Here is a 26,308-nt window from a genome sequence, read left to right on the forward strand (position 1 = left end):
TTTTTTTTAAATACCAAAAAAAGAAAAGGAAAAAAAGAAACAAATCTCTAAAACATTATGGAGTGGGGCACCTGGGTAGCTCAGTCGGTTGAACATTGGACCCTTGATTTGGCTCAGGTCATGTTCTCATGGTTTGTGGGACTGAGCCCTGCTGCTGGGATTCTCTCTCTCTCCCTCTCTTCCTGCCCCTCCACTGCTTATGCTTTCTCTCTGTCTCTCAAAATGAATAAACTTTAAAAAATTACTTACTGGGTGGCTCAGTCAGTTGAGCAGTTGACTTCAGCTCAGGTCATGATCTCACAGTTTGTGGGTTCGAGCCCTGCGTCAGGCTCTGTGCTGACAGCTAGCTCAGAGCCTGGAGCCTGCTTCAGATTCTGTGTCTCCCTCTCTCTCTGACCCTCCCCTGCTCACACTGTCTCTCTCTGTCTCTCAAAAATAAATAAAAAAACATTAAAAATTTTTAAAAAATTACTGAGTGAACAGAGCAGATCTAAATAAATGAAGTGATAGAACCTATTTGTTGATTAGAAAAGTCAATAATGTCAATTAGAAAAGTCAAATCTTCCCTAATTTGTCCATAAGTTCAACATAATCTCAATAAAAATATTACTGGGTTTTTTAAAAATAAAAATTGACATCATTTAAAAATTTATGCAGAAATATAAAGGACCAAGAATAGTCAAAATAATCTTGAAAAAGAATAAAGTTAGAGAATTAATGTTCCTAGATATGAAGGATAGACAAATAAACTAATGAAACAGTATGACAGAATACAGAGTCCAGAAATTAACCCACAGATATAGAGTCACTTGCTATATGACAAAGGTCACACTAATGCAGAAGAGAAAGGATGGGCATTCCAATAAAGAATTCTGGAAAAATAATTTAAAATTCTATCTTGACTCTTACTTTATACCATATACAATTTCAATTACAAATCAATTCAGCAAAACAATAAAACTTTTAGAAGAGAATACAGAACAAAATCTTTATAGCTTTGGGGTAGGCGAAGACTTCTTAGGTCAAATACAAACAGTGCTAAACATGATGGGAAAAAAGATCATTTGGATTATGTTAAAATTAAAACCTTCTGTTCATCAAAAGATTAAAAGAGTGAAAAGGCAAATCACTGAACAGAAGATACTTGGAGCATATATAATTGACTAAGGACTCTTATCTAGAATGTAAAAATAACTGCTATATATCAATAAGAAAAAGGCAGACAACTCAAGAGGAAAAAAATGGTCAAAAGACTGAACAGGCACTTCAGATTTATCCAAATGACCACTAACAAAACAGTAGCCAAAATCAAAGAAATTCAAATTAAAATCACAATGTGATATCACTACATATACCAGGAAAAAGACCAACAATACCAAGGGTTGGCAAGGATGTAGAGTAACAGATTTCTCTCGCTATGGAAAACTGTTTAATAATGTCTACTAAAGGAAGGCTACATATCTGATGACCCAGTAATTCCATTCCTAGTACATAAAGAACAGAAATGTATATATATATTTACTAGAACACATGCACATGAATGTTCATGTGACCTATTCATAACAGTCCCATGTTGGAAACTATCCAAATGTTCATCCATAATAGGGCAGAAAAATAAAATGTGGCATATTCATGCAATGAAATGTCATACAGTTATGAGAAAGAGCAAACCAAAATTATGCACAATAACATGGATGAATCTCACAAACTATAAAGTTGAACAAAAGAACCCAAACACAAAAGAGCACATGCTGTAAATTCTACTTATAAGAAGTCAAGATGGTGGCTGCCCTTTGTAGGGAAGCACTGATTGGACAAAAGGAGGTTTCTGGAGCGCTAGTAGTTTTCCCATTTTTGTGCTGCTAACGTGCATGTGTTAAAATGATGGGAACTGTGAGCTGTACATTTATGATGTAGCCACTTTTCTGTATATATGTATATAGGGTTCAATTAAAAGTTCACTTTTAGGGGTGCCTGGGTAGCTCAGTCAGTTGAGTGTCTGACATTTGGTTTTGGCTCGGGTCATGATCTTGTAGTTTCCTGGGTTCAAGCTCTGCATCGGACTCTGTGCTGGCAGTACAGAGACTGCTTAGGATTCTCTCTTTCCTTCTCTCTCTGCCCCTCTCCTACTCACGTTGTCTTTCTCTTTCTTTCAAAATAAATAAACTTAATTTTTTTTTAAAGTTCACTTCTAAAAAGGAAAATGTGAAGGTAGAAGCAATGTTAGCCTTCTTTTGTTGTCTCTCAAGGCTCACCCTGGCCTTTCCTAGACTTGAGCTGCATTGCACTGGAACCAAAAATTTAATTCCCATGTAATAGCGGTGGTGACAGGGACATGACAAGGATGAACTGTGAACTTGCAAGAGTTAGAGGTAAGAGCTCAAAGCTTACCCCAGAACATTTTATAGATCAGAGGTGAGGTGCTCTGAGCCAGGAGCTCAGCCTGTATGGAAACATTAGCCAGAAATTGTGAAGCTGGTATCTTTCTTTTCAGATTTGACCTGTCAGGGAGGCAGAGAGGGAGCTTGGTTCTCTTAATTCAACAAATACTCACTGGTCACATGCTATGCTCTAAATCCTGGATCCTGGGTATTCTGAGCCAAACCAGACAAGGGCCTTGCCTTGTCTTATGATATTAGGGTGATCAAACATGTGAACAGGCAACTGCAATGCAGCATGGGAGATGGCATGATAGGATGACCACAAGGCTGGAACAAAAAAAGAGGAGGGCTGCTAGTCCAGAGTAGAGACTTAGAAAAGTGTTTCCAAGGCAGTGGGGTTTAAGCTGAGGGCAAAACTGTGGGGTGGACAGCAATCACCCAGGTAAAGAGGGTGGGGGTGGGACAGAATGTTGCAAACACATCAAACAGCCTGTGCAAAGGCCCAGAGGTCACAATGAGCAGGGTGCTGTTTGAGAATATAAGATGGGTGTGGAGTAAAAAAAAACAAAACAAAAAAAAAACCACCAAAAAACAAAAAACAACCAAGTTACAGAGAGGCAAGAGATTAGGCTGGTCAGGTCTCAGTAAATTTGGCGCTATTGAAGAATTAGTCTTTTAACCCAGGCTCACATCATTAAATCCTGGATCTACCCCTCCTGGGGTGTATGACCTTGGTCAAGTCTCTTCTGCTTTGGTCCTATCAGAATTTGCTTAGTTCTGCCTTGAGTATTAGCTTTCCTTCCAATGCTTTAAAAAATACATAAAGAGGTAACTTATTTTTTAAGGGCCTGCACACAGTAGGTGCATGTAGGCAAGTTGGTCGATAGATGGGTGGCCGGGGTTCTGTAGCACAGGAGGACAGCATCTCAGCCTTATTATTGAGGAACACAAAAGTTGGCTCACACGCACGCCCACTACCATGTCCTGGCAGCTGAGAACACTGCAAAGGCAATAATCAGGATGGAAAATTCCCCATTCCAAGTTCCTGAAACCTGTAGCCCAAGGTGGCAGCTGGTGGCCTATTATTCCCTGGAGCTCTGGTGAAATGGAAGAGTTTTGTTTGTGGCATTCTAAGCAGGAAAAGTCTGTTTTCTCTTGATGAAGAGGGATAGTTTATGGTTAGAGGGATATTTCCTTAGGTTTTTGTTTTTGGGTTTCTTTTTTCTGAACTTCTTAGAGATTAAATTATTGCAGTAAAGGGGCAGCAGGAATTCTTTTGACTCAATAAGGTCTGGTTTCCTAGTTCTTTCCTTGAGGGAAATAAAGCATTGAATAATTTATTCATTGCTTGAACACATTTCCAGGGTGCTGCCAGAATCAAGACCAGACCAGGCAGTGAGCTTAAAGATGAGGCAGAGAGACTAGAAGTGGAGGTGAGCAGGTGGGCCAGGAGGAGAGCAGGGGTGCTGGGCATCAAGCAGGCCCGGCTGCTGCTCTAAGGGGCAGAATTTCAGGGCTTGGAAGGATTGATAGGAGCAAGGGAGGAACCCATCCCAGGGGGCCGGGGGGGTGGTGGCTGGGGGCCACAGGGCTCTTACACGAGTCTCACTGGGGAACAAGGCCACCTTAAGGGCAAGGTCAGCCAGATGGTAGGCAGTTCCTAAAGGTCTATGGAATGAATGTATGCCTAAAGGTCGAGGCCCAAGTTTGAGAACTGGGGTTCAAGGCAAGAACTGGATCACACAAAATGAATTATAATAGTAGTCAACAATTATATAACACTTAATATATGCCAAACTCTTCTAAGCTCTTTACATATATTAATCCATTTTAGACTCTCAAGAATCCTGTGAAATTACTATTGCTATCGTTCCCACTTTATGCTATCATTCTCAGAAAACTGAGACACAGATAGTTTAATTAAGTGGTGTGCCTAACATCTCATGAACTGTAAATGGTAGAGGCAGGATTTAGTCTGGTTTTAGAAACAACTCTTTACCATTAGGCATGCTGGCCTTGTTAGAAGTGGGACAATGGTGGATTGCTTAACTCCTGCGAAATTCTTCCAAACAAGGAAAATCACTGGGCCAGAATGCTGGGGGTCGGGGATAAGGTGCTGCACTGAATTTGAAAACAGGCTTGAGAGTCTTCAGCAGGCTCACCATTGAGGAGCACTGAGGAGTTTAACTGAAAGTCCTCTTCGTTGAGAATTATTCTTCAAGCATGTACCCCCTAGTAGCTATGATTAGCAAATCCAAGCCTTGGTCTGCCAATTTTTTGCTTTTTTTCCTTTTGTCTGCACGTTTTGGCCCACCAGCTACCAGGACGGGGAGCTGATCTTTTGCCTTGGCTGATGAAAATATCTGACTGACAACCTCTTGGTTGGTGCTCCTGGTGTGGAAGTAGCATGAGCCACTTTCCAAGTGTTGTGTGTTCAGAACCCAAATTGACATCACAGCTCTGTTAACTTGTTTCCATGCTCTTTGGTTGAAAATCCATGTCACTTTGTCAACCTAAATAAGCCCTGCAAAGAGTTAGGATGTCGCCCTACTCAGGGTGCCGAAACAAGTACTGATGAAGAAGCCCCATGTCAGTTGGGTTGAAGAGGCATTTTACTGGTTTATTTCCAACGTGAAACCCAAGAATCCTTGCAAACTGGGAGGATGTTTGGCAGGAATGCAGTGGCTGGCAGAAAGCATGCAGCAATTTCAGTCATGACCATGAATAGTCAGCCTTATTTGGCATAAACAATTCTTCAGGGTATATTTTCCACTCATTGTTTGGAAAACTTTAAGCACATAAATGCAGTTCGCTTCAGCAGAGTTTTGTGTATATAATTCTGAGTAACCTTACTAAGATTTTTAGAACACACACATTTCCCCTTCCTGTGATTGTTTTAAGTGGTTAGAGTACTTTTTTTTTTTTAATGGGGAAGATTTTTTGTAGCAAGCCCAGTGGATAGCAGGTATTGAGCACTAGCTCTATATCAGACACTGTGGTGGAGCTGGGGGTACAGCGATGGCCCCAACCAAGTCCAGTGCTTCTCTCCAGGGGTCTAGCACAGCGCTCCTGTAGAAGTGAGGAAAAGGCAAAGAGAACAACAAGAAATAGAAGGTGAGGGGAAGGGTCATCTAAGAAGTTTGTTCCGTTATTTCTAATGTACATCGTACCCTGAAGACGCTAATTATCATTGCACACCCTCAAAATGAGAATATGAGAGTTTTCCATATTTCATGGATTAAAGGAAGTAAGATGCGCTTAAGTAAGGTAGATTTTAGAGAGACTTTAGATTCCGTCCTGTGTGACATTTCCTTGATGTCATTATAAGGGATGCTGTGGACCCCAGGAGACTGAGCTCAACAGCGAGGTGGTTTCCTTATCTCATCCCAGCTTTGCCTCTTGTCTAGGTGGGTACTGCTCAGGCCCTTGTATACTCTGAGGCAAATCCACCTAAGAACTTTTTATGTGTGCCTGAACAGGGAGATGGGAAAGGGGAGAGAAACCAAGTAAGACCGATCTTGACCAACAGAAATCACAGAACCCATCAATCTCAAACTCTGTTTATTTCCCTTAGCTTATTTACAAAGACATAAGTCAGTAAATACTAACTTGTAATCAAGATTAGCTGACTAGTTCCATGTGCTTGCCTGGCTGATTGTGAAATGTACGCTGTATTTGTTATTGAATTCCTTTCTGAGGGGAAAAAGTGTCACAAACGTGAAGTCTATTTCCTCACTCTGTGTTGGGATATCTGCAGTAGGAGATCTCTTGTAAAGTATCTTTGAATTTTAATGATTATTTATTTATTACTTAAAAATTTTTTTTTTTAATTTGAGAAACAGAGCGTGAACAGGGGAGGAGCAGAGAGAGAAAGAGACACAGACTCTGAAGCAGGCTCCAGGCTCTGAGCTAGCTAGCAGTCTGCACAGAGTCTGTCACGGGGCTTGAACCCACGAACTGTGAGATCATGACCTGAGCTGAAGTCGGATGCTCAACTGACTGAGTCACACAGGTGCCCTGTAATGTTTGTTTATTTTTGAGAGAGAGAGAGCCAGAGTGTGAGTGGGGGAGGGGCAGAGAGAGAGACGGAGACACAGAATCTGAAGCAGGCTCCAGGCTCTGAGCTGTCAGCACAGAGCCCGACTCCAGGCTCGAACTCACAATCTGAGCTGAAGTTGGATGCTTAACCAACTGAGGCACCAAGGTGCCCCCAAGTATATTTGAATTTTAAGTTTGGGGTTATTCATCTTATCAGTATTTGTAAAGTTAGGGACAAACTGAATATGGAACCCAGCCCTCTCCATATCTGAGACATGGAGAGAACTTAGAGGCCAGGTAGAAACTTCTAACCAGGTGAGGGGAGCCAATCAGATGAGAAGATACGTCCAAGATTTCAACATGAGATCAGAGCTAAGTCCTTATTTAAAGGTTTAGAAATGTGGGTGAGAATAATGACATGGTCAGAAATACTCACCTGACAGCCACAGTTAACACAGAACTTGCTGTGTATCTGACACTAAGCAAAAAACCCATTTATGAGTTATCTCATTTAAAAATAATCAGGATAACACTTTGTGAGCTTTCACTAGATGCCCAGCCTTTTAAATTTTTTTAATGTTTATTTATTTTTTTGAGAGAGACAGAACATGAATGAGGAAAGGATAGAAAGAAAGGGAGACACAGAATCCAAAGCAGGCTCCAGGCTCGGAGCTGTCAGCACAGAGCCCGATGTGGGGCTCGAACCCGTGAACCGTGAGATCATGACTTGAGCTGGACTCAGTCACTTAACCGAATGAGCCACCCAGGCGCTCCAATGCCAACCCTTTTCAAAGGACTGTTAGGATATTAACTCATCTATCCCTACAAGAATGCAGTGACGTAGATCTTGGCTTTACCACATAAAATGGGAGCTGGAAAGGTCAGTTAGTGTCTTTTCCAAGGTCCTAAGTGAATTATTCCAAGTGAATAGAGGAGCTTCACTTTGAGCCCTGGCCCACGTTCAAAACAGCTTCATGAGGTAGGTGCTTTGATTATCCCTGTTTTACAAACGAGCAAACTGAGGCACAGACAGGTTAAGCAATTTTCATAAGGTTCTATAAGTAAGTGTCCGATTCAAGACCTCATGTGGGATCTGACTCCCAAGTCCATGATGGGTCAGACATTGCTTTTCAGCAGAGCACTGACCACTGGCCAGTCTTTGTGGCAAAAGAAACCCGGCTGACAGTGTTTCTCACCACAGACACGCTCTTTCGGCTCTCACAGTCTTCTGATATTTGGTGCTGAGATTCACCATTCCAGCAGGAAACTGCTCTCTCCCACCTCCTGCTTTAGCTTATTTTTCTGGCTTTTAGCCTTCACATTGAAAGCTAGCCCTTTTTCACTTTTCTTTCTGATGAGCTCGCCTTTAGAATACAGATCAAAGTTTAAGAGGAAGGCAGAATTAGCCCAGGAGCTGGGTCACCACTCAGGTCTGCAGGCAAGAAATGTTTACCTAAAAGTTCAGTCAATGGACCAAAGATGGAACCAGAAGCTTGAAAAGCAAAGCCAAATGAATCCATGTCCGCTGCAGCAGGGACAGGCGGACAGATGTACAGCTCTCTTCAAAGGTTGCTTAGGCACCCAATAAACCTGAAAAGACTGTGCCCTGAATCTCAATGTGGGTGGGCAGATAAAGGAACAGTATTCTTGTTCTTCCTCTTGGTTTTCCCAGGGTGTGCGCAACAAAGCAAATGCAATTTGCATTCAATGACTGAGAGCCACTCACATCTGTAAACACTAACTGTCCCAGTCAGCAAAAGCCTCCAGAAAGCCTCTTAGCCCCATTTTGAGGAGCCAGATGTGAAGAGAAAGCCTTCTGCTTTGCATTGTTCTTCCCACTTGAGCTGCAAGACCCTGGGAAGCTTCGTGTGCAGGGAAACATGGCACATGTTGCTCTTAAATTGAACCAAGCTTATTATGTTCGAGAGAGTTTAATTAAACTCTTGCTGGCGGTTGTGAAAAGGGTTAGCTTCCTCTCCAGCCTTTCTTCATGTGTTCCCTACAGGTAGTGCACATTTTTCCCTTCCAATGGAAGGTCATTAGGATCACATGAATATACAGGGACCAAAGGGCTCCAAGATGTTCTGGGGGCATTTGACTCACAACTTTTAATTTAATCAATCAGCTCAGCGGTACAGTAAAGAGATTACAACCATCCTACTCCCTGATCACAGGCAATCCGCTTTACTGCAGGGCGGCCCTTACTAATCCTTTTTACTAAAAATAAGGCAGGGCTGCTTGTGCTGTGATTTCCTATATCCTTTGTCCTGTTATATGTTTGTTCTTTCACTCTGAGTTTCACCGAGGCTAGGAAAAAGCTGCAAGTATTTCTTTGTTCTCATGCCTCACTTCCAGCTCCAAACAGTAGAGTTCTTGCAAATTGGGAGGGACGTTTGCCAGGACTGTAGGGCCTGGCACAGACCTTTGCAAAAAGCCCCACTCACGATTATAAATAGTTGCCCTTTCTTGGCATAAAGTAATTCTTGAGGGTCTGTTTTTCAACTCTGTTGTTTGGAAAACTTAAGTGTGTAAATGCCATGAGCTGTAACAGAGTTTTGTGCGCAAATTCCTGGGTAACTACACATAATGCTGTTGCTAAATGGACTTTGTGTATTCCATCTCCCATAATTTCATAAAGCTTTTCGGAGGTTAGAATATTTTCATGCAAAGGGAAAATGAAGTCTTTATTATTTAAGTATGCATTTCTTGGAATCACCACACAGTTATTGGCAAAGAGCTCTAAAGGAAATCCTACATGAAAAATGCATGGGTTGGTGTCATACTTAAACGTTAATCACACTCATTTCGCCAGAGGAATTGGTGGCATTAGAGCTTACATAATAACTGATCCATGACTTGCCAATGAGTCCAATCTTTCTTCTTCCTCAAATCAGTTCCAAACAGGTGGCCATTTAAGCTGCATGAATGAGATGCAGGAACCACGTGCTCTTTGAACTGCCAGCCAGCGGAGTAAATGGCAAATAAGTTATCAATAAATTAACTTACCCCTATCGTTAGTAATGAAACCTTACCTTGAGAGACACAAGGGCAGTAATACTTTATATAATGTATAGTACTCCATGGTCAATCCAGTGCAGGTATATCTTATTTAAGAAAGGGTACGCTCCAGAAATAGTTTGTGGACTTCCAGGAGAGAGGCCAGAACCTTCTAATTTCAAGTCCCATTTAAATGCCAATAAAATAGTCTGAGGCAAAGGTTTCAGAAATAGCAGTCATAATCATCACTCAAGGAAAAATGAGTAAACGGGGGAGAAATGATTTTGAACTTTTAAAACTGCTTGGCTGTATGAGAGCAGAACTGTGATTTAAGAACCGGGGTGCAGGGTGAGGTGGGGGCAGGGCTGTGGAAGCGTCAACCACGGAATAAACTCAGAATAAATGCAGAAGTTAGAGAAGAGGTGCCATCTGTTTTTTAAATATACCCATTTCAGGAGAGCTCGTTATGGGAGGAGGGAGTGGGACGGAGCAAACAACGATAACACTGGTATGGTGTGCCATCGGACGCTATAGGAAACTAACCAGAGAAAGCGAAATGCACTCGGGGGAAACATTCAGAGCATAGAAAGGGATACAAAAAGGTTCAAAGGAAAATGGAGGAATGGAGCATCCTCGGCCAAAACCAAAACAAGAAAAATCCCAAAGCCAAAAAAAAAAAAAAAAGAAAAAAAGAAAAATGCAAAAGTGCTTCCAGTTGGATAAGTACAGTAATTTATAAGAAAATCTTTAAAAGGCTTAGAAAGTCTAAAAATAAGAAAAAAAAACAAATTAAGAAACACTGAAAAGATTAATTAACTATATGAAGGAAAAGCAGGTAGGATTTTAGCCACGACTGAATTTAAGGCAAAAGTTATTAAAGCCAGCTAATTACAGGAATTATGTAATGTTGGACGTCAGGGCTAATACTGAAAATGGCATTATGTCTACGGGTTCCAAAGACACAGCAAAAATAGAAAACAATCTGTTAAAAATCAAGGAGAAATGATAAGTACACAATTTTGGATCAAGGTGTTAAGACCCCATTATCAGAATGTGGAAAATTAAGAAGAAATGATAAAGCAGTACAGCCTGAAAAAAAAAAAAACCACATAGTTAAACTCACCATAACGGAGCAGGAAATATCAATATTGTCAAGAATTAAATGGATTGAACACTGTAAACAAAACCTCCTGCAAGTTTCCTGCTGCTTCCTGATGAGATGGTGTATTAGCATCCCCTCCTTATTCCGAGGCAAGCTCAACACTGGGAAATGTCAGAAACAGAGCCTGGGACTACCAGAGACACGGAGATAAAGGGGAGATCAAAAGCCATCCTAGAAAATAATCAATATCAGGGCGCCTGGGTGGTTCAGTCGGTTAAGCGTCTGACTTTGGCTCAGGTCATGATCTCACAGTTCGTGGGTTTGAGCCCCGCATCAGGCTCTGTGCTGACAGCTCTGAGCCTGGAGCCTGCTTCAGATTCTGTGTCTCCCCCTCTCTGTCCCTCATCCACTCATGCTCTGTTTCTGTCTCAATAATAAACAAACATAAGAAAAAGAAAATAATCATTATGAATGTGTGGCTAGAGGCATGGTAGAGACCAAAGGAATCTGAGAGCATGCCAATGTCCTTGTTTTGTTCAGGGGAAGACAAATATTGAAATGTTTATGAAATCAATGCAGATAAATCAACAGTAATATGTGTTTTAAATTAAAGGCAACCACCACAAGCACAACAAAAATGAAATGAATCAAATAATGCTTCAACCAGCAGAAGAAAACTTAATGCAGCCTCAACGGAAAGAAAAGAAGTGGTTAAAGAAGAAACAAAAAGAAATTATAATCAGGAAATATTAAAAAAGGTGGCAGAAATATGCTCTTATGACAGTAATCATATGTAGGGTAAATGGAATGTAACAAAAACAAAGCCAGAGAGGCCTTGAATGGACCAAGGATGCTCACATGCCGTGAAATAATGTATCTTTTGGCACCTGAGGTAGAATAAGAAGAAAGGCTTTCTCAAGTAAACATATATGAGGCCGTGAAAAAACAAACAAGAACAAATTCGGTAAATACAAAAGCAGAAATATTCTATTTCCTACTCTCTTACGAAAACAAAATAAACTTCAACGAAAAAGAGATCCAGAAAGAAACTCAACTAGCATATGGAGGTAAGAACTGCTCTGTTTTATCCTGGTCTCCAGGCTGAGCAAAAAGGGTCCTCCCACTAAGAATTTATAACCATAAGTTTGAAATTTGGCACTGCCCCATTGTTTTATAGTTTTTGTGCTGTTCTTAGAGAGGTCTGATTCTTTGCTTGTTGTGAGTTTTCCTGGATGCTTTTAGGGTTGTTCCCATCTCCACTATTCTAAAATTTCACGATGTGATGCTTTTCATTCATTGTTTTGGACACTTGGCTCTTGAGACTACTCCTGGGTTCCGTGCAAGCAGTTGGCTTGGTTCTTAGGTGCCAGCCTCTCTGAGGGTACTGATCCATCTTTCTTTGCTCTGCCGACAGTTGCCACCTGTCCAGCTCCCCAGATTTTGGCAGTATTTCTTGTATGGTGTGGCCTTCTTTCCTCTTTTCTTGTTTTTTGTGAGTTTATTTTTTACTCATCTAGTGCTATCTTTATGGAATGTAAGGAAAGATCAGAAATTAATGTTTGCATTCAACCTGCCACGTTTAACTGAAAGACCAGATAAACTGACTTTCCTTCCCCAGTCCCAGTGCAGAAAACAGCTAGTTGTTGTAGTAAGACTTCCCAGAGAGATGGAGGAAAAAGAGGACAAAGAGGGGAAAGAAGCGATTTATTCCTTTCTTTTTTGCCCCGTCGTTCACTGAAACTATGTATCATTACACTTGTACTTGGTACCAAATTCTAATCCCTGGTGACATACTCTATTCATACTCAGCCTGGGTGGTCGCTCCACTGGGGGGCGCTGATGGGCACAATTACTCAGCTTGGAGAGGGATTTCCCTGTGATGGTAGGAAGGAGTGGGATTATTTGTTAAATGTTTCATTTTGCTTCTAACGTTAGATCCAGAGGAGGTCTATGGTCCACCTGTGACTCACTACCGTTCCAGACACTGAGCCGCAGAAACCCACGAATTGTCTTATTCATAAAGGAGAAGAAACTAAGGAAGCTTAATATAAAGCTAACAATTCTTCCAAAACTAATATAGGGATTAAATGCAATCCCATTTAAAATTCTGACAGAATCCTTTACAGATTTTGATAAAATGATTTCACAATCACTTAGAAATATAGAGAGACAATAACATTGAAGAATATTTTAAGAAGAAAGAGGACTTCTATTTCCAAGGCAGAAACCTGGCTCATCAGTTTTGATGTTTCTCCCTGTCACTCCTCCACATTGAATCCATGACAGAATCTATCTCTAAAAGGTATCTCAAGTCCATCCATTCTTTCTATCACACGTCCACTGCCTTCGTCCGAGCTAGCAGCATCACTGTAACATTCTCCTAGCCCACCTTCCAACACCCACCAGCACCATCGTATCTGCTCTCCACTTAGCAGCCATATAGGGTCCTTCTCTCCTGCCCCAGTCTCTTCAGTGCCTTCTCACTGTTCTCTTCCTCCACTCTCTTCCCTGCTCATTTTGCTTCTCCTTCCTTCCTTCCTTCCTCCCTCCCTTCCTCTCTCCTTCCCTTTCCTTCCTTCCTTCCTTCCTTCCTTCCTTCCTTCCTTCCTTCCTTCCTTCCTTCAGTCCATCCTTGATTCCTTTAGAGGCTTTTAGTGTGACAGCCAATGGACGAGGTCCTGGAGAGATAGTGAGCAAAATCAGGTTTGATTCCTGTCAGTGCCTCAGTGGTTTGAAAGGCAAATACGGTAAGCACAAAGAAACTTTCAAGTATATTAGTAATTAAATCAATGTCAATTTAAGATAACAAGGTTAATTTTTTATAACCATTAATTGGCAACACCCAAACAGAAGATGTTTAGTTAAATGCTGAGGAGGCCAGGGAGAAAGAGATATATTTACTCATTATTGGTAACATGGTGAGTTGATACAAATGTTTTGGAGAAGAATCCAGGAAAATGTCTTAAGAGTCAAAGAATCTATATCCTTTGATCTGGTAGTCTTACTCCTGGGAAATTATTTCAAGGAAATGATTCAAAGAAAGTGGAAGGGTGGAAGAAGACTTTAACACAAAGAGGTTTTTTTTTTTTTAATTGTAGTGCTTTCTATGTTAAGGACAGTTAGATAAGTGATTTAGAGCAAATTAGAACTATGGAAATCAAACCAAATGAACAAAGTAGGTTGCAATGTTTCCAAATGTGAAACTATGTATGTGGATGACCATATGAAGAAATGAGAGTAGTTGTCAAGGGTTGGAGTGGTGTTCTTTGATGTGATTAGATTTAATAAACTAAGAATTTTTAAATAACATGACCCAATGGAAAAGATGGCTGAGTCTCATTGTGGAATTAACTTTGATCCTGTAGCATATATTTCCCAGTGGCCAAGTTCATACTTTAGGCAATGTGTTATCAAATGAAAAAAAAATTAGCTCCTGGAAAAAAATGTTCTTTTCATTAATATATATCTGTTAAGCAGTGTTAAACCCGATACGATATCAAAAATGGGGGAAGTTATGCAGTTTACATTGTCAAGGGACATTACAGAGGCTCTGTAGGGTGGAGGTATTTGTCAAAAAACCCAGGAGCTTGTTTAGAGCAAGGGAGCAATGAGAATCAGCTTCCATAGGCAATTCTCAATCCCCTGGCAAAGGCTGACCATGTCTCCAAACCCTGGGACATCCCTCTGTCTGGTCACCATGTTCTTGTAAAAGACACAACCTCCTGGATGGCTTCTGGGCACTGCCGAGGACAGACACTGGTGGCAAGGGGTGTGGTGGTGGGGGGCTTGCACTTCTCCCAACAGTCCAGGGTTCTGGAACTCTGTCCAAGCTCACCAGACCTTCTCTTTCTGACTTCTCAGTTAGGATCTCTATAGAGTAGGTCTTTGTATAGTGGGGCAAAGCTGTTTGGAATTTGGTATCTGTTGAGTCCACGTTGGTACAGCAAATGCTTAAAAGATGCTTTGTGTATAAGACATTTATTTATGTTTTTAATTTCCTTCCTGTCCAAAGGGTTTTTAAAAAATATAATTTATTGTCAAATTGGTTTCCATACAACACCCAGTGTTCATCCCAGCAAGTGCCCTCCTCAGTGCCCATCACCCACCTTCTCATCTCCCCCACCCCCCATCCACCTTCGGTTTGTTCTCAGTATTTAAGAGTCTCTATGGTTTGCCTCCCTCACTCTCTGTAACTCCCCCCCTTCCCCTCCCCCATGGTCTTCTGTTAAGTTTCTCAAGATCCACATATGAGTGAAAACATATGGTATCTGTCTTTCTTTGACTGACATATTTCACTTAGCATAATACCCTCCAGTTCCATCCACATTTTTGCAAATGGCCAGATTTCATTCTTTCTCATTGCCATGTAGTATTCCATTGTATAGATAAACCACATCTTTTTGATCCATTAATCAGTTGATGGACATTAGGCTCTTTCTAAAATCTGACTATTGTTTAAAGTGCTGCTATGAATATTGGGGTACATGTGCCCCTATGCATCAGCACTCCTGTATCCCTTGGGTAAATTCCTAGCAGTTCTATTGCTGGGTCATAGGGGAGTCCTATTGTTAATTTTTTGAGGAACTTCCACACTGTTTTCCAGAGCAGCTGCAACAGTTTACATTCCCACCAGCAGTGTAGGAGGGTTCCCATTTCTCCACACCCTCGCCTGCATTTATAGTCTCTTGATTTGTTCATTTTAGCCACTTTGACCAGTGTGAGGTGGTATCCCAGTGTGGTTTTGGTTTGTATTTCCCTGATGATGAGTGATGTTGAGCATCGTTTCATGTATCTGTTGGCCATCTGGATGTCTTTTTTGGAGAAGTGTCTATTCATGTCCTGTGCCCATTTCTTCACTGGGTTATTTGTTTTTTGGGTGTGGAGTTTGATGAGTTCCTTATAGATTTTGGATACTAGCCCTTTATCTGATATGTCATTTGCAATTATCTTTTCCCATTCTTTCAGTTGCCTATTAGTTTTATTGATTATTTCCTTTGCAGTGCAGAAGCTTTCTATCTTGATGAGGTCCCAATAGTTCATTTTTGCTTTTAATTACCTTGCTTTGGAGAAGTGGTGAGTAAGAAATTGCTGTGGCTGAGGTCAAAGAGGTTGTTTCCTACTTACTCCTTTAGGGTTTTGATGGTTTCCTGTCTCACATTCAGGTCCTTCACCCATTTTGAGTTGATTTTTGTGTATGGTGTAAGAAAGTGGTCTATTTTCATTCTTCTGCATGTTGCTGTCCAGTTCTTTCAGCACCATTTGCTAAAGAAACTGTCTTTTTTCTATTGGATACTCTTTCCTGCTTTGTCAAAGGTTAGTTGGCCATACATTTGTGGGTCCCATTCTGGGTTCTCTATTCTGTTCCATTAGTCTGTGTGTCTGTTTTTGTGCCAGTACCATACTGTCTTGATGATTACAGCTTTGTAGTAGAGGCTAAAGTCTGGGATTGTGATCCCTCCTGTTTTGGTTTTCTTCTTCATTATTACTTTGGCTATTCAGGGTCTTTTATGATTCCATACAAAATTTAAGATTGTTTGTTCCAGCTTTAGAAAAATGCTGGTGAAATTTTGACTGGGATTGCAATTGAATGTATAGATTGCTTTGGGCTGACATTTTAACAATATTTGTTCTTCTGGTCCATGAGAATGGAATGTTGAGTCCATGTTCGTATAGCAGATGCTTAAAAAATGCTTTGTGTATAAGACATTTAATTTCACTGCAGAATAGAGAAGAGCCTTGTGACAGCCCCCAGAAGAGGCAAAAAAGAATCAGGAGATCTGAGCTTTGATTTCATTTCTAAAACTCTGTTACTATGTGATATGAGCCCTTAACTTTGTGCTTCAGGGTTTTTTTCCCCAACAATTATAAAATTAGGAGATAAAACTTGCATGATTCAACCTTAAAATGGATTTCTAGAAACCACCCAGTGGGGGTGTTTTTAAAGGATTTTGCTATTTCTAGATGGCCAGCAGAGATTTATGGCATTATAATAGAGAGGGAATGTCAGAAGTCACTGGGGCCATCCCTCCCCTTGCCCCTCCTTATTTCACCTCACCTACTCTCTCAGAGAGGTGGGTAGGCAGTTGTGGATGCAGAGTACTTGGTTCTCTAAGAAGTGGAACCCCAGAAACAGCATTTGGAACAAACATACTTGTACAGTGGTTGAGAAGATGTACAAAACACAAGGGTGTTGCCCAACCCTCTTGCAGAGCCTGATGTGAATTCTCAAGGGCAAGTTACCCCAAACTGGAGGTCAGACACCCTAGGTTGCTATGTTATCCTATTGCACAGGTTCTCCAAGTGTGGTCTACAGGCCTCTGGGCACCCTGAACCCTTGCAGGGGATCTGTGAGGTGCAAACGATTTTCACAGTAATACTAAGACATTTATCTTTTGGAACACATTCACATTCACCCTGATGGTACAAAAGCAGTGCTGAGTGAAACTGCTGTCACTTAGTGCCCACCAAGCCAGTGGTCTTGAACTGTCGGCAGTGTGCTCCTCAATGACAGGAACTGCAGTTAAACCATTTAAAGAGTTTCACTTAAGAATGTTTTAGATGAAACAGTATGAATTATTAACCTTATGAAATCTCTGTACCTTCTGAGTACCACTGTTTTCCTCTTCTGTGTGACTAACCGGGAAACGGTGCATAAAGCACTTCCATAGATACCCAGGTGCTGTGACTGTCTTGTGTAAATAAATGCTCTTCTGCATTGCTGGAGGTGCAAGATGGACTGGACACTTTTATTTTCCTAAGTATCATTTTTACTTGAAAGAACAAGTGACAGGGGCACCTGGGAGGCTCAGTTGGTTAAACATCTGACTTTGGCTCAGGTCATGATCTCACAGTTTGTGATTTCAAGCCCCATGTTGGGCTCTGTGTTGACAGCTCAGAGCCTGGAGCCTGCTTCGGATTCTGTATCTCCCTCTCTCTCTGACTTTCCCCTGCCCATACTCTCTCTTTCTCTCTCAAGGATAAATAAATATTAAAAAAATTTTTTGAGAAAGAAAAAGTGACAGACAGATTATGGTTATGTCTCCAGTTCACAGACTGGAGAATGTGGCAGACATGTTCTCAAAAATGAAGTGAGCCTGTCATTTCAAGGAAAACAACTGACAGTATCTGTTGCCAATGATAAAATTTGAACCTTCAAGCAAAACTTAGAATTTTGGAAAACGTGTCTGTTACTATGAATTTGATAGCATTCCAATACTTTAGTACTTTTCTTAAAGCGATATTAATGAACATGATTTTTGAGATTGTATAATGAAATGTCTGAACATCTGGACCATTGGGATAATTCAGTAAGCCAAGGCTTTTAAAATGACCAATGTGTGATGTCACAAAATCATTCATTTGTAAAAGAGCCACCCAAAGTGCAAAGTAAAGCAATGTATCTTAATGTAACAGAGTACAAGTTCCCTAATAATGTTTCATATTCTACATTGTAATTATCCTCTAAGAAACTACCATGTGCTTGGAGGCCTGGGGTGCTCAGTCAGATAAGTGTCAGACTTCAGCTCAGGACATGATCTCATGGTTCATGAGTTTGAGCCTCATGTCGGGCTCCGTGTTTTTAGCACAAAACCCGCTTCAGGATCCTCTGTCCCCCTTTCTCTCTGCTCTTCCCTGCTTATGTGCTCTCTCTTTCAAAAATAAATAAAGATAAAAAAAAGAAACTAGCATTTATACAATTTTGGTAGAGTATCAAAGAAGGTTATCTGTAATTAATGAAAAAGATATTAAAATATTTTTCCCTTTTCCAATTACATAGCTGTGTGAGATAGAATTTTCTTCATATACTTCAACCAAGAAAACATATCACAACAGGGAGAATGCAGAGGCAAATATGACACTCTAGGTATCTTCGAATTAAGCAAGATATTAAAGAGATTTGCAAAAATGCAAAATGATGCTCTTTCACTAAATTTCTTTTGTTTTTTAGATAATATAGTTATTTTCATAAATATATTATGAACATGTAACGAGTTTATTATTGGTAATTCATTACATGTTATGTTTTATTTATTTTTAATATTTATTTATTTTTTTGAGAAAAAGACAGAGCATAAGCAGGGGAGGGGCAGAGAGAGAGGGAGACACAGAATCCAAAGCAGGCTCCAGGCTCTGAGCTGTCAGCACGGAGCCCCAACTCATGAACTGTGAGATCATGACCTGAGCCAAAGTCAGAAGCTTAACCAACTGAGCCTCCCAGCTGCCCCAGTATGTTACATTTTAAATTAGTATGTCATATTTTTAAACTTGTTTTAGTTTTTGATTAATTTTTAATTAATTTTTGTGGATAGTGATAGACACAATCCGTATCAGCAAAAGGATACCGAAGTTCTCAATAATTTCTAAGCATGTAAAAAGCATCTTGAAATGAAAAAGCTAAGGAATTGCTGCTCTGAGATCATCGTGGAGAAGGTGGTATTTGGATGCGTGATTAACAAAGGGAAGGGAGACTTGACATCTATTAGTTTCCACTATTGTTGGGAAGCATCATGGCTTAATTGGGCTTAATGGCAAGGATGGATTAATCAAGACAAAATCATTCCTGGAGCAGCCAAAAGAAAGTCATCTATTACCTAAGATTAGTAGAAATCACTTTTGCCAGGATCGAATTTTCAGTCTTTTTTAGACACTCTCTGTGCCCTTCCGACTGGCTCCAATCCCCTGCATATATAAGTCCATCCCTGTCCCTCCAAGGAAGGTCTGGCCTACTATTCCTCATCAGTGGTGGCCATCCTGACTACATGTGGGCTAGAAATCTGCCTCCCAGGTCACAGTGAATGCTATTGAGTTCAACAATCAGCACACAGTACTCAGGAAGCCACTCCCAAGGCACTAAATGAAAGATGAGCATGTCATGGCTTTTGTCCTAGAGGACTTCTCTTTGTGATGGAGAAGACTCCTGAAGAAATAATTACAGTCTGATGTGATCATGCTCCTCTGTACATACTGACCAAATTCTTCCAACCAAAAATTAAGACACCCTGACATCTGACACTGGAACAATCCTGAGAGATCTAGAACACATGTCTGCTCTATTTATTAAGAAACTCCCAACAACGCCACTGAAATCTGATATAGATTTGTACATGATTTGGTCCAAAGACCCAGAAACAATTGTCTGTACCTTTTGTTTGTTTGTTTTTGTTTTTAATTCTGGGAAATAACAGTGTCAGAATAGAAAAGAGCAAGAAGCTCTTAGGGTTACGAAAGATAAGTAATGGGCCCTTAACATTTTATTTTCTCTGGGCTAGGAGATGGGAGGCACTGGAGGAAATTTTTTTCCATCATATTTGTTCCAAGTGGTTTCTTCCCCGCCAGGCAGATTCCAACTTTGTTCACGCAGGTCTCCCACACCAGCTGAAGCCGATCAAGAGAATCCCAGAGTGAGAAGAAGAAACTAGTAAGGAGCTTCTAAGATCCCAAGTCCTGATTACATGTGGGTAAAATTAAACAATAGGGCTCCTCATCTGCCAAGTACCCACTGGGTGGGCTGCTCGGGGGCCACGGAGGCTCTGGTCTGGAGCAGGCCTACTTGGTCCCAACCACGTACCTTTTGCTTCCCCTTCTTTTGGGGCAGACTCAAATCCCTCCTTTTAATCTCTTTCTCCCCGTCTCACTCATCTTTCCCAGCTGTGGCAACTCCAGGGTGAAATGAACAATAAAACAGACAATGAACAGAAAAATCACGCTCAGCGCCACACACCAACATCCTGCCACCCACAGTTGGAGAGAATGAGCGTCACTGGGTCTTAAAGGCAGAGTCCAATTGAGAGGCAAGACAAGGAGGCTGACAAACTCCTTTTTGAGTCTTGAGTGCACTACTAACTTACATCTGACTATGGGCAAGTCATGCCATCTCTCTGATATCCAATGAGCTCATCCACACAAACAGGTTATTCTGAGGGTTAAATGACATAACATACGTAAAAATGCTTGGCACACAGTAAGTCCACTCTTCACTGTTAGAATCTTCAGTTTTGTGTGTGATTATTTAATTAGTGTCTGCTTCCCCACGAATCTCTGAGTTGCATGAGAATGTGGGTCATGTCTCTTTTAGTTCACTACAATATCACTAGAGCTTAGCACAGTGCCTGGCACATACGAGGCATTTGTTGAGACAATGGCATGAGAAAAGGGTGTTGGTAGGGTCCTGTTTAAGGATCTACTCCAAAATAGCATGTTTGGGCCCTCCTAACAACAATCCTCCCTCTTGTGGATTGGTTTTGGCTCTCTGGAGCAGGGTGTCATGAAGGATTCTAAGGTGGTATTTAGAATCAGTAGGGAAAGGGTGTGCAGATAAATCATCATCATTATGTTTGAGGAAGCCGAACATTTGTTGACCTTGATCTGTGGAGTCAAGAGCAGGTCCCTTTTGCCAGCTAATCCCAGCACATATAGATCTATTGTATAGTTCAGGGAGAGGGTCACTTTTGGGGGGACCGAGGTTACCAAACACTTGACCTGAAGATAAGTAGCATGACTTTAGAAATAGTTTTTTTAAATCACAGATCAGAACAAGGCTATGCAAAGAAGCGAAAAGCCTAACAGTGTTATATCTGCTAACCTTGATGAATTTGCTTCATGGGAATGTGCATTTCATGAGTCAACTGGTAAAAGTGAACAGACCTGACATCAGCTGGTGTATCCCAGAGCCAGACAGAACTTCACCATGGACCTTCCCCCAATCCATAAAGTAGCTACTCTACTCACGAGGGTAATCCTTTGGGTGCGTCTTCTCGGACCAGTTCCCATAAAATGTGAGTCTGTACTTGGCGGTTCCACAGGCGCAGCAGTCTAGAATTGGTTTGTCCGTCACCCCATCAAACATGGAATCTGAAACAGGAGAGTCACTCAGTTAGGAAGCAAATACAGGTCGCTTATTAGGCAGCACCATCTTGGTCTTGTCCTGTCCTTCCTGGTTGGGGGCAAAGAGACGAGGGGCAGTTTTCCTTGATTATTAGCCCTCAGAGCCAGGCCAGTACTTGGGCTTATAAAGGATTTTTACGTGCTTCTTAGTAATTATATATTTTGCAAATAAAAAAGACTCAGAACTTTTGGTCTAACAATGTGAAGAGACCTGTGGGGCCAATAAGGCAGAATATTTGGGAAAACAGGGATGAAACTTACTCAGTTATCCTTTCTTCCCACAGTGCAATTTTTTCACTAAATTTTAAGAGGAACATGCACGAGTGTGTTTTCTCTAAGAAATGATCTCTGGGGCCAAATTGCCAGGACCAGAAGGAGCAGCTTTGCAGAGGAGCAGTGACAACAAGTAGACAGACGTAAAGGATTGCTGAAAATTATTTTAAAAAATGCATCTATAGTAACATCCCTTCTTATCAAGCTTACAAAGACTTCGGAGGGGTGGGGTTTAGGAAAATGTTCGTAAGTTCAGGTTTATGTCTGAGCATAGAAGCAGCCAGGAAAAACTTAACAAGATTCCCTCTCTGCCTTCATTTTTATCTGTGAATAGCTGATAAGTGGGAAAAGAGAGATTACATGAATAAATTCAGTATTTCTGATAGTCAAGCCCACATCCCTAACCGTTGCTTTTAGTCTGTTCCGCTTCCTGCAAGATGAAAACAATGACTACAGATGCAACTTGCTTCCATAGCTTTTTCTTCAGTTTCTCTATGGTGTTAACATAAAGGTTATTTTTTTTTTTTGCAAGTTGGACACTTTTACTTAAATATTATATAAAGGGCAACAACAGTATAAAAACCTTTTTGAGCACCAGGAAGAGCATTTTACAAGTCTTCCTTGTGGAATTCACTGGGTTCACTTGGTTCAAACACAGAAAACCAGTGATGGGTAAAAAAGGGAATTCTGGGTTCTAGGATGGAGATGAAAACATGAAATATTAGAATAATAACTACATTGTAGAGAGTCCTTATATGTGCTGATATCTTTCCATACATTGTCTCATTTAGTCCTAGCAACCCCTAGGAGGTAAGTACTTTGGTTAACACCCTTTTGCAGATCTGTTAGATAACCAGCCCAACTGTTAGATAAGGAGCCCACAGCGTTAGTAGGTGTTTTGGGCAGAACTGGAGCTCAAGTCTTTGGAGTCCAGAGCCCATACTCTCAATCTACCTACTGTATCACTTCAGGAAAGACCTCCTGCCGGACATGTCTGCATAAATCTCAACAAGAGTATTTTTTTGGTGTGTGTTTCTCTTTATGCTTTTTCAGGTAAAGAAGGGTGCATTTAAAAAATGACCTGCTTTTATGGCTCCAGGATTTCTAAACAGCACCAAAGAAGAGGTCTGAAGCCACCCAAAATAGAAATCATTATTTGGCTATTTTTGCATACACTTGGAAGAGGCCAGTGCCTTGTCTGTGCTTAGGAACAGATACTTCATTGCTTAATGCACATGAAACCTGGATATGATTCCTAGGTGAACCACTTTGATAGTTAAGGGACAGGCCCCATTGCATATATTTCAAGAAAGATAGCATAAATTAGTAACTCCTGAAGAATTTTCTTTTTTACATTTCCATTATTATGACCAACTATGTTGTAAAGAAACTAAATCAGTTTTGAAAAAGGGATTCCAAGCTAAGAAATTGTTGCTGGGATTATAATTGTAGCTACCAGGCACTATTAAATGAGGGAGCAATCTCTCAAAAGGCTAAAATAAGGCCAATTGGTAGCTTTAACTTATCAAAAGGGCTTTCAGATATAGACAGTATAGTAAAGATATATCCAAGAGTTCAGGGGAATATACTCATAATAAACCTCTTGGAGTTAGGAAAGGAAAATTGGTTTCCATTTGAAGAAATAAATTTTGGGGTACCTGAGTGGCCCAGATGGTTGGGCATTTGATTTTGGTTCGGGTTATGATCTTGTGGCTGGTGGGTTCGAGCCCCTGTCAGGCACTGTGCTGACAGCTTGGAGCCTGGAGACTGCTTTGGATTATGTGCCTCCCTCTCTCTCTGTCCCTGCCCTGCTCATGCTCGCTTGCTCACTTGCACGCTCTCTCTCTCTCTCAAAAATAAATAAACAGTAAACATTAAAAAAAATAAATTTCTAAGTTTGAAACTAAAAACAGGCACATGTTTCTGATGAAGAAAAGCCTATTGAAAATGAACATTTTTTTTCCATAACAGTTCTTTTTTTTCTTTTATAGTTTATTGTCAAGTTGGTGTCTATATAACACCCAGTGCTCTTCCCCACAAGTGCCCTCCTCCATGACCATCACCCCGCTTCCCCTCTCCAATTCCCCCATCAGCTCTCAGTTTGTTCTCAGTATTCAAGAGGCTCTCATGGTTTGGCCCCTCCCTCTCTCCACCTAGTTTTCCCCTTTCCCTTCCCCCATGGTCCTCTGTTAAGTTTCTCCTGTTCTACTCTTGAGTGAAAACATGTGGTATCTGTCTTTTTCTGCCTGACTTATTTCACTTAGCATGACACCCTTGAGTTCCATCCACGTTGCTATGAGTGGGCAGATTTCATTCTTTCTCATTGCCATGTAGTACTCCATTGTGTATATATACCACATCTTCTTGATCCATTCATCAGGTGACAGACATTTAGGCTCTTTCCATGATTTGGCTATTGTTGAAAGTGCTGCTATGAACATTGGGGTACATGTGCCCCTATGCATCAGCACTTCTGTATCTCTTGGGTAAATCCCTAGCAGTTCTACTGCTGAGTCATAGGGGAGTTCTACTGTTAGTTTTTTGAGGAACCTCCACACTGTTTTCCAGAGCAGCTGTACCAGTTTACATTTCCACCAACAGTGTGGGAGGGTGCCTGAATGGGGTTTTCAAAGGGCAGTGAGGACAACCGTCAACTCACCCCTCTTCTGCTAACCACAGCCAGCCTCACCCATGACTTCCTGCCATGTTGATCTCCTGGGATGGCCCCTCTCCCATTTCTACTCTCCATCCATCAGCCTCCATCCATCCATCTCCCCGTAGTCTGCCTTTTCTCCTTATCCCTTCTCTCCCAAATTTCCTCCCTTCTGTGAGTTCCCTCCCTGTCTCTCTCCATCATTTGAGACATGGTATTAAAGTGAGCATGTGCGTGCATGTGGTTATTATAGGTCACCTTTTTGAATATTTTATGTTTCTCTGTTCCTAATTGTAAGTAACTTAATGTTTTATGTTTCTTTTAAAAAATAATGATTGCCAGTGCCTTTTATCTTTGCTGTTGTTAATTTTTCCCCCATGGATGAACAGCTTCAACTGAAAAAAAAATAATCGACACTAGTTTCCTTCTCCCTTTCCTTGATGGATTTGATTTGACTCACCAAGCAAGCAAAGACTGTAAAGACCTTAATGAAAGAGCTAGAGATAATTAAGTAGGCATACACAGTTAAGAGAAATCCCTTTGCTCTTTGCTTATAAATTAAAGACTTTCTTAATGTGATCTGCTTTGCTAATTGTTGGATTTCCTCATGGGTCTGCTGCCTCTGGGGAATTGTCCACAACTGCATGTAATGATCCTCAGTCCAGGTCCTGCAGGACCTTGATTTTTTTGTCCACCAAGTTGCTGTTGGAGAAGGTTTTCGTTATACATATGCATGTGTCGTCATTTTGATAAGATCTCTGCTTCAGAAGTGATAACCAATAGATACTTGCACACCATTGAATTGACACTGTATGTGCAGAATTTAGCATATTTGTATGGCTTCACACAACATCAGGGCTGAGACTTTGGCAAGTGCACTTTAGTTAATGATTGCTGTCAGTATGTGGGGGTGACAGCAAAATGTTTCCTAAGAACCTTCAATTCTGAGAAATAAGACCGTCCTCTGAATGTCAAACTAACAAAACCATACCACAGTGGCTGTGATTAGCCATCTGTGGACTTAGACCAAGAGGTGGCTTATAAATGTGTGATCCAGAACACCCCAACTCTAACTTACGGGACCTTGATGTCATCTCACAGAGACAGGGCAGGAACCGGACTGGGCCTTTAGAAACCGAGAGCCTTGACACTCAAGATGTTTTCTGCTTAGAAATAGTCTGAGTGACCCTATGGACAATTAAATATGAAAAGGAAAGTCCCCAAAGCCGTGTGTGGAAATATCTACCTTGGCCCACGGGTCCCAGCTCTCTGGCCCCTGTGTCAGATATGTCTCTGCTGCAGGGCATCTGGTTCTCTCCCTTTGCTTTTTTCATGCTTTCTGAACCATCTTCCACAGAGCACCTAGTTTCTGCTCTGGCTCCATAGGGAGCTATGCTTTGGCATGCTCTGATCTACTGAAGGCAACAATGAATCGCGCCATAGTCCCTTCAGTGGAAAGGCAGTGGTTATGAGCACTGGCTCTAAGGGGCAAACACTGCCCTCAACCACTAGTTGTATGATGCTAAGTGAGCTTTTAAACCTTTTTGTGTCTAGGCTTCTTATCTATAAAATAGGGATAATATAATAGTCTTCATCATATAGGGTTGTTGTGCAGATCACATGAGCAAGGCATGTGAAGTACTTAGAATAGTGCCTGGTGTAGAGCAAGCACTCGAAAAATAGACTTCCCTGTCTATTTGATCTCTATGAGCTTGGTTGCAATGCCTTCAACCCAAGGAGAGGGCATCAATAAGCTTGCAAATCAATGGACCATATCTTTGAATGTGGTAGAATCATAAAGTCAGTGCTCTCTTGGCAACCCCATCTCCTGCTAGTCTTTCTATGAGAACCCCCCCCAATATTGCCCAGGTGCCACACAAGTTCTTCTGGAGATTATTCCAAAGAACCATTACAGACATCTTAAAGGTACACAATTGTGCATTTCTTAATTATTCCAAGGAACCTCTTTCGAATAATCAC

At 41.1% G+C, this 26,308-nt stretch overlaps 1 protein-coding gene and 1 long non-coding RNA gene across 4 annotated transcripts in view; one reads left to right on the forward strand and one right to left on the reverse strand.

Moving 5' to 3' along the window:
- The window catches only part of SPON1 (spondin 1), a 258,449-nt gene that overhangs the window by 127,538 nt on the left and 104,603 nt on the right, over positions 1-26,308 (reverse strand). Inside the window, exon 5 of the mRNA XM_029956974.1 lies at positions 21,247-21,369. Coding sequence (XP_029812834.1) covers positions 21,247-21,369 — 123 coding nt within the window. The remainder of the gene's footprint in view (positions 1-21,246; positions 21,370-26,308) is intronic.
- Positions 5,709-26,308, forward strand: part of LOC115306518 — a 33,765-nt gene continuing 13,165 nt past the window's right edge. Inside the window, exons 1-2 of one of the 3 annotated variants that reach the window (XR_003915352.1) lie at positions 5,717-5,788; positions 19,880-19,972. This is a non-coding gene — a long non-coding RNA (uncharacterized LOC115306518). Of the gene's footprint in view, positions 5,789-19,879; positions 19,973-26,308 lie in introns of all 3 variants that reach the window. The other 2 variants (XR_003915350.1, XR_003915351.1) reach the window with 2 other exon arrangements.

Source organism: Suricata suricatta, chromosome 11, assembly GCF_006229205.1.
Source record: "Suricata suricatta isolate VVHF042 chromosome 11, meerkat_22Aug2017_6uvM2_HiC, whole genome shotgun sequence".
Taxonomy (NCBI): domain Eukaryota; kingdom Metazoa; phylum Chordata; class Mammalia; order Carnivora; family Herpestidae; genus Suricata; species Suricata suricatta.